The 8,994-nt window shown below is 38.0% G+C and overlaps 1 protein-coding gene across 1 annotated transcript in view; it reads right to left on the minus strand.

Annotated features, from left to right (window-relative positions):
• The window catches only part of ST18 (ST18 C2H2C-type zinc finger transcription factor), a 77,691-nt gene that overhangs the window by 23,485 nt on the left and 45,212 nt on the right, over positions 1-8,994 (minus strand). The window contains exons 10-14 of the mRNA XM_017853857.1: positions 6,954-7,016; positions 6,115-6,183; positions 2,846-2,908; positions 2,664-2,744; positions 1,556-1,777 (exon numbers count right to left, since the gene is read on the minus strand). Of these exons, the coding sequence (XP_017709346.1) occupies positions 1,556-1,777; positions 2,664-2,744; positions 2,846-2,908; positions 6,115-6,183; positions 6,954-7,016 (498 nt within the window). The remainder of the gene's footprint in view (positions 1-1,555; positions 1,778-2,663; positions 2,745-2,845; positions 2,909-6,114; positions 6,184-6,953; positions 7,017-8,994) is intronic.

Consider the following 8,994-nt stretch of genomic DNA (forward strand, 5'->3'; position numbering starts at 1 on the left):
TCCTTTGTAGGGACATGGATGCAGCTGGAAACCATCATTCTCAGCAAACTATCACAAGAACAGAAAACCAAACACCGCATGTTCTCACTTCTAGGTGAGAACTGAACAATGAGATCACTTGGACTCAGGAAGGGGAACATCACACATGGGGGCCTATTATGGGGAGGTGGGAGCGGGGAGGGATTGCATTGGGAGTTATACCTGATGTAAATGACGAGTTGATGTGTGCTGACGAGTTGATGGGTGCAGCACACCAACATGGCACAAGTATACATATGTAACAAACCTGCACGTTATGCACATGTACCCTAGAACTTAAAGTATAATAAAAAAATGAAAAAAAAAAACTTCTTCACTATTTTTAAAGATAACTTCATTATTGCTAACTGAGGGATGTGCTCACCACAGTACAGTATTAATATTTCATTATCAGGATCAATATGGATATTACTGAGGTCATCACAAGGAAGTCAAGCTACTGTACAGTAAATGTGCCATTAGGCACACTTGATTTGTGAGTGAAGTTCCTGAATATGAAATAATAATTCAAACTCAGAATAAAATAATGTGTGCTATTGTGGACATAGGTCTACATTTGAAAACCATCAAAAAATAAACCACTTGAAAAAGTCAAGTTTTCTCCATAAACAGGTTTTACTGAATATTTAAATACCTTCAAACAAGCAATTCCTGGAAGGCTTTATTTTCTGATATCATCCATATATATCTTTAGAACTGAGCAAAATCTCAAAAAGCCCCAATTTTGCTCAATGTTTACACTGCTCATATACAAAACATCAATGGTTTCCTAAAGCTTCATTGGATTTTAAAGCAGCATCATGTACAGTGGCCCAAAAGATGAGACAGGACCCCACTGATGGCAGAAATATGTAGGGAAGCTTCTAATCTTTTCCTTTAGGTGGAATGTGAACCAAAAAGCTGGACAAAGATCACTATTGCCCAACAAAGGGCTTGGTTGAATGCGTGACACTCGGTGGTAAAGGAATTCAGTCACTGGGAACTATAAAAGGGTTTCCAGATCTCCTGTATCCTGCTGCTCACTTTGCAGTCACTGTGTCATTTTCTTTCTAGCTGCTGCAGATGAGTCACACCCTCCCAGTAGCAAAGTAACTACAATTTTGGCCCCAAATTGAGCCAGTCCATAAGACAGAGGGAATTCTATAAATATGTAAAATGAAAGTTTGCAATTATATAACATAATAGAAGAGATATCACCACTTGGAACTGAAGTAAACCATTTAATGACTGAACCGTTAAGAAATAGCAGCCTAAGCAATATTTTAGAATACAAATAAAACCAACTCTACATTTTCTAGAGCACTTGAAAACTGTGTAGTAATTTTAAGAAATAGAGAAAATAACATTTTTCATTCTTCATGCTCATCCAATATCTATATAACAAGACTTCATGTTATGATATCTCAACTGTTACAGTGAACAACCTTTAGGGGGTTGTTCACAACCCTCTCCCCAAGGCAGCCTAGGTGACAACCGATCACAACACTACAACAAAAAGACAGAAAACTCATGTTACCTTCGGTGGGTGACAAAAACATTATTTACATGGCCCAGCCCATTGCAGCCTGGCAAGGGACAATGTGGTAGCTCTTGCTTGTTCAGTTTCCAGGAGAGGGAGGCTCCATTGAGAGGATTCTCCTTCTGTCTCTTGGCAGCCAGAGGACAGCCAGAAGCTGTGCGGTGTGACGTGTATTTACCTGATATGTGACCTTGGCCATCACACCCTATCACAGGACATCTAGAGAGAAAGCAGAGACATTACCAGCCGGGAAGGAGGCAGTGATAGTCCTATGCTCTCCAGAGAACAAGCCATGCAATTATAGAGTTTTAATAAAAGATGCCAACATAACTAGCAAAACGGCATTGCATAAGCAGGCTCTGAGCTACGCGATTTTCATGCATTATCTCACTTAATATTCACTACAATCTACTGGGTAGAGAGTATTATTATCCCATTTTGCAGATGAGGAATAACGAGGCTTAGAGAGCTCAGGTAACTTGCCGCCCATTTTATGAGAAGTAGAGCCAAGTTCATGCCCACACTTTTTAGGTCTAGAGCCAATCACATAAGGACTATGTTGTGTTGCTTCCAAGGACCAAAGGTATAACACATTAACTGTCTTGACAAATGCTACATAGCACATTACTCATAGAATTGGAATTTAGGTTTCTAAATGTTTAAATATTGCATTTAGAACTGTTGTTGAGAAAACAACTTAAATTTCTATGTGTATATCTGCATATATCATCCATGACCTTCCTTAGAGGAAGGAATTCAATTTAGATATAATTTCTCCTTAAGCAAAATTAAAGTTTCAGGGGAAAATGCTGCCATATTTATTAGTGTATAGCACTTCCACAATACTACTTTCCTTTAAAACAATTGAGAAACGTGTGAAACTGTTATTGTTTAAAAAAATCTTTTGCATTATCAAAGAGCTGTGGAAATGTAGCTATAAATTGGAAACTTTTCTCAAACCACCAAATAGTTTGACTCTTGCTTATATTTAACAGGGTACACCTTCCCTGAAAGTCAATCTATGTTCAATTGTATCCCAACCAAGGTCCCTCCCGTTTTGCCAACAAAAGACAGCTGACCCCCGTGTCTCAACTGTTGCACTTACTTCAGTTCAGGGTCTTCTTTTTCTTCCTTGGTAGGGGTCATTTTGACACCACCTTTCCTTGCACGAGGGCATCCGGACAAGCTGAAATAGGGACCCGACAAAGAACAAAATAAAATTATGTGATCTCTCTGACTGCTGCCGACAAGTTCATTTCCACATCTCAGAATTAGAATTAATCCTACCTTCTGTGGGAAGCATAGTTTCCAGTCACGTGCCCCGAGCCATCGCAGCCTGGGGTTGGACACCTGAAAGGCACAGGAAGAGAGCATGGGCCGAGAAGTTTTAGTGGAGGGAGCGGGGGTCACACCCCAATTATTTAGGTTCTTTGGTAATCACATTAATGTTCCAAGTCTCTGCAGTTCACATGCAGGGAGGCGGGGTCACACAGCCAAATATAACTAAAAACAATGAGCTGCTTTTTGTGTGAGACTGTTTTTGCTTAAATATAATTATGTTTTGGTTAATAATCAATTTAAATATTTTTTAGGATATATGACTGCTGAGTGACAATGGATTAGTTGTTATTTATTGTACATTCTTTTTTTTAAACCTCATATAGAAGGGACTTGAAAATCAGTCCACAACCTTTTGCTGGACTTCTGTCTACATCATGCAAAGCTCTTACCTTTTATGTAAAAAGAAAAGTTTTCCAAATTATTATTATTATTATTGAGGTGGAGTCTTGCTCTGTGGCCAGGCTGCAGTGCAATGCTGCGATCTTGGCTCACCGCAACCTCCAACTCCCAGGTTCAAGTGATTCTCCTGCCTCAGCCTCCCAAGTAGCTGGGATTACAGGCACACACCACCACACCCAGCTAATTTTTGTATTTTTAGTAGAGACAGGGTTTCACCATGTTGGCTAGGCTGATTTCAAACTCCTGACCTCAGGTGATCTGCTTATCTCGACCTCCCAAAGTGCTGGGATTACAGGCATGAGCCGCTATGCCCGGCCTCCAAATGATTTTTGTGAATAATTTATTTTCTCTGATATGCTGTGCCACTATGATAATCCATTTATTTCAGATGAACAACAGTGATACCTGTGAACTGCAGAGACTTGGAACATTTATGGGATTACCAAAGAACCTCAATTATTTGCACCTGGTCTATCCTGCCTCATGGCCCAAGTTAAACAGTCTTTGGGGAAAATCCATCAATAACTACATCAACAATCAACCATTAAATCTGGAATGAGAAAAGTGAAAAACGACAGGGAATCCAATTTCTACTAGGAATGCTGATTAGGAATAGGTTTCAAAATATTCTTAAATATAAAAGTTTATGTAGACTTTCACCTTTTTGCTGTCTTTTTTAGAAAATCCCAAATACAAACAAAAACTAGAGGCCATCATGAAATATTTGCTTTTCTGAATGCACACTGTGGTTCAGATCAAAAGTTCCATTTGAGAAAACGATAATCCAAAGAAAATGTGTTTACTATCCCTTTTCTTCAATTCAATTCCCCTGAACTTTCACAGAATTCATTTATATTCAAGTCTGAGTCAGAAAATAGGAAATAAATGCCTTTTTTTTTTTCAAATGTAATATAAAATGAGCATGCATCTCTTCCAGCTAACCAGAGCAACCTACATTGAGTCTTTTATCAACCATTTAAAGACATAGTATGTATCCTCCATAATAAGAAAGTTTTACATGCTGGTCTTTTTCTATTAACATTTTTTAGTAAAAAAGTGGTTTTATAGCATATTGATATGGAAATATCTGTGCTGAATAACAGTTTTTGGGCATTCCCCATGAATATCTAAACAAGAAGTCAATAAAATGTCTCTTTGATTTTTCTTGCATGGAAGAAATTTTCTTGTATGGAAAAAAACATATCTATGAAAAAAAAAAAGACATTACTTATTAGAAAGCTGCATAAAATATTAAATAATGAGTATTGCTATAGGATGTCTAAATTTACATATTTTCAGTGTATTACCGACATTTTTCTAGAAGTTAGTTTTAGAGAAAATATTTAAGAGACCCAATAGCTATAATTAAGATGTGGCAATGTAGAAATTTAGAGCTGATTCAGTAAGATATTTTGGTACATCTCACTCTTCAGTCTGTTAATTATTAGTCTCTACTTAGTACTTATATTTTAGTCTAGAAAACTGCAAGTCAATAAAATGACTTCTAAAATCCACACTGACAAAGTAAATTGTACTTTACACCGAAAATGAGAAAAGTGGCCAGGCACGGTGGCTCACGTAATCCCAGCAGTTTGGGAGGCTGAGGCAGGCAGATCACCTGGGGTCAGGAGTTCGAGGCCAGCCTGGCCAACATGGTGAAACCCTGTCTCTACTAAAGATACAAAAACTACTCGGGTGTGGTGGTCGCATGCCTGTCATCCCAGCTACTCAGGAGGCTGAGACAGGCAATCACTTGAACCTGGGAGGCAGAAGTTGCAGTGAGCCGAAGACTGTGTCATTGCACTCCTGCCTGGGTACCTGGGCAACAAGACCGAAACTCCATCTCAAAAAAAAGAAAAAAGAAAGAAAATGAGAAAAGCATATTTCATAGTTTCTTTTACTATTTTGGTACTAAGATTCCAAATTTTCATATCTGTCCATTATCACATCTTCTTTCATAAACTTAGTTTTAAAATTTTAGATAAAATATTTTAAACAACTTGAAAAGGTGAAAGACTAACGAAACACTAAGAAAATATAATACATGAAATGTTACATGTGTTTTAGACACCAAACGCTGATGCTGCTACCTGTGTATATTGTTTTACCAGTAGACGTAATAGTACTCATTTTTTCTAACGCTTTATTATTTGTAAAAAAAATTAATTAGTTTTGTTTAATCCTATTTCTTTATCTTTTAAAATTTATGCCCTATCATATTTCTAAGGAGGTCAAAGGTAGATTATAAATGTTTATTGTTCTATATGTAATGTAATAAGATATGAAAATAAACAAATGAGAACTTTGTATTAAAAGAAGATGAGCAGGAAAAATGAAATCACTAAGTAAAAGTTAATATACATGTGACTTTGAGATCTTGTAGATGAGGCAGGAATGAGCCCAAACTGTTTTTGGCACCCAAAGTGAAAGGCAGTTGTATGAATCAAAATACTCAGCAGGTTAAGAATTATGCAATTCCTTAACATTAAATGGCAGGTATGCTTTGTGACACCTTCACAGGTCTGATTTAATACATAGATTCTGAAATTTACAGAAAAAAGTATTGTGTTTATTACGTCACTCTTTTAAAAAATATTATACAATACAAAGCTCCCAAAGCAAGCAAATTAACTAAATTAAATTACAGTGATTTTGTTTCAGTCATCCCAGTGCTTTAGTGAGAAAGTGCCTTTGCTGTGATCTCAGCAGGCAGGACATACTGTTTGTTGCTGATCACTTGGGCAATGAATGGGCATTGAACGAGAGGGTCCTACCGTGTGGACGAAGGGCAAGCCGGCCACGCTTCCCGCACTTACTTAAGCTCCTGGGAGTTGGCAGCCATGAGGGATTTTAGAGTCTTATCTGCTAAAGGACATCCAGAAACACTAGAGAGGGATGAGGAAAAAAACACAACACAACACTGACATATACAAATCTGAGTCAAATGGCGTTCTGAGTCGTGAACATACGTTAAATTATTGGTGACTGGGGATTGGGAAAAAAAATAACTGGCTTTGAATCTGGCTTTTCTTTTCTCACCAGTCTGGGCTGGTGGCACTTCAACTGTTTCTCATAGACTCAGAGTTTCTGTTTATCAAATGAATGACTTTAGCCCAATGAGACTCCCCAGCTCTAACGCTCAGGATGCAATGATCACCCACACACAGAGTCCGTTCCTGCTGCACAACCAGGTGATGGTGCTTTTCCAAAGGGAAGACAAATCCCATCAATGGAGATAGTAGGTGGAAAGATTAAAGCAGCCCCTTTGCACTGTTTAATCTCTCGAATGCCTCAATTTGTTATTTGCCCAGGATTGAGGGTATTACTTTCCCTGGGGCAAATGGTCTATTTGAGTCACTCTGTTGTATTTATTCCTCATTCCACATGAGTCCTCAAGCCACACAGAACTGAAGCCTGACATGAACTCAGCTTTTCACTTATAACCTGGACTACAGGATCAGGAAACCATTTTGATCAAGAATCATGATTTTTAGATCACATAATTTTATTTCTGACAAACCAAATAAACCAAAAACCCAACCAACTCACTCTCCATTTCCTGCTTCAGATAATACACAGCTAGAAAGGGTGAGAATAAGTATTTAAAATAGAACAAGACCATGAAAATCTGACTGCACATGAAGTCATCGGGTACCTGCGATGAGACGCATAGTTTCCTGTCACGTGGCCACTTCCATCACATCCTGGTGTTGGACAGCTGAGTCAATAGAAAATACATCATTAGAGACAAGCATATTTCATAGGTTAATTTCCTCTGCCCAGTAGATTATGGAGGAGGTAGCTTCTCTGTGCCAGATAAGTTAACACAGTATAGGACATGCAGAAGCTAGTGTATCAAGGATTTATATTATATAAGAACCAGTGGACTACCTAAAAGAAAACTAAAAATCATAGCATGATGAGTTACTTCCTTAAGTATCTGTTTCAACATCACATTCGATTATTTGATTCCATTGATGTGGGAAAGTGATGTCCTAGTGATGTTGTGAGTTAGCAATCAAAGATGTTTCAATTCATTTGAAAAATACATATGTTGCTGGGTGTGGTGGCTCACGCCTATAACCCCAGCACTTTGGGAGGTGGAGGCAGGTGGATCACCTGAGGTCGGGAGTTCGAGACCAGCCTGACCAACATGAATAAACCCGTCTCTTCTGAAAATACAAAATTAGTCAGGTGCGGTGGCGCATGCCTGTAATCCCAGCTACTAGGAGGCTGAGGCAAGAGAATCGCTTGAACTCAGGAGGCGGACACTGTGGTGAGCCGAGATCGCACCACTGCACTCCAGCCTAGGCAACAAGAGTGAAACTCTGTCTAAAAAAAAAAAAAGAAAAGAAAAGAAAAGAAAATACATATGTTATTAAAATAAATATTAGAAACCCACGCTTTACTATGATACCAGCACCAATTGTATGACATATTCCAGAAAGAAATTTTGTGAGTTTTAAGAGCAAGGCAGCCTAGTAACTTTATAAACATTTTAGAAAACACTGAAAACCTTTGACTAAAATGTAAACTGATATTTTAGGTGGGAAAGTTGCTAACAGTATGAAGCAGGCAAGAAGTTTAGTCTGTAAAGCATTCAAGCAATTTCAACCAAAGCTTGAAGCCAGCAAAGACAACTGCTAATTCACCATTAGCCTAAGAATAGGCTCTCAGGCCATCTGCCAAGAATCTCTCTCCATTAAGATCTGTGCCCCTGCATTTCATTTTATCTCAGAACCTGGTCATGTCCTGTCCACCTTATGTGTGTTGTAAAAATAATGTAATCAGCTACTCAGGAAACCGAGGCAGGAGGATTGCTTGAGCCCAGGAGTTCGAGGTTTCAGTGAGCTATAACTGTGCCACTGTATTCCAGCCTGGGTGACAGAGTGAGACCCCGTCTCTAAAATAATAATAATCATGAAAGAAGGTAGTTAGGAAGCAGTTTTCTTTCACAATTAATAGATTCCTTGGTTTCTCAGTCATTTAGTTTCCTCTGATGGTGTTCGAAAGTCACTCATTTGTAATAAGCGGGTGGACCCCAGCCTACTCAGTGTTATTTGCGGTGATGTCAATAATCAGAGGGGAACATCAACTATGCCAGTCATGCATCTGCTCTTTTTTTGACATCCTGCCTAAAGCAAGGCCTTATCCAGATATACAGAATACAGGTTTTAGCTTTTTGAAGGGGCGTTTTGGGATAGACTAACACTATTCCTATATTTTCTGAGTTATCACTTTCTAAGTATTTTTATTCCTGTGATCCACTTTCCAATCATTTTCAGGTATCTAAAGAAACTATAAGAGTTACAGCATTCCCGTCTTTCAAAGGAATGGTTGATTTTCAGGGTCTGATCCAAGCTAAGTCATTCTGTGTCCTTTCCCCATCCCTTTTCCTGGATGAGATTTCAGAAAAAAAACTGTAAAAGCTATAAATATATGCTAAAAGTAAAGACAAAACCAGTTATTAACATTTTGACTGAGTTATCTTGCAAGTGCCATTCACTCACTAAATGTAAAAAAATCTTTTCTGAACATTATACAACTGGAATATTCAGAGAGGTGTTTCAATTGCCTGGGAATTCCCACTTTAGAAATATATCGCCACCTAGTGTTAAAAATAGCATTGCATTTTGTATATATGTTAATTTTTTTTTTTTTTTTTTTTTTTTTTTTTTTTTTTTTTTTTTTTTTTT

Source organism: Rhinopithecus bieti, unplaced genomic scaffold (assembly GCF_001698545.2).
Source record: "Rhinopithecus bieti isolate Rb0 unplaced genomic scaffold, ASM169854v2 scaffold_37463, whole genome shotgun sequence".
Classification (NCBI taxonomy): domain Eukaryota; kingdom Metazoa; phylum Chordata; class Mammalia; order Primates; family Cercopithecidae; genus Rhinopithecus; species Rhinopithecus bieti.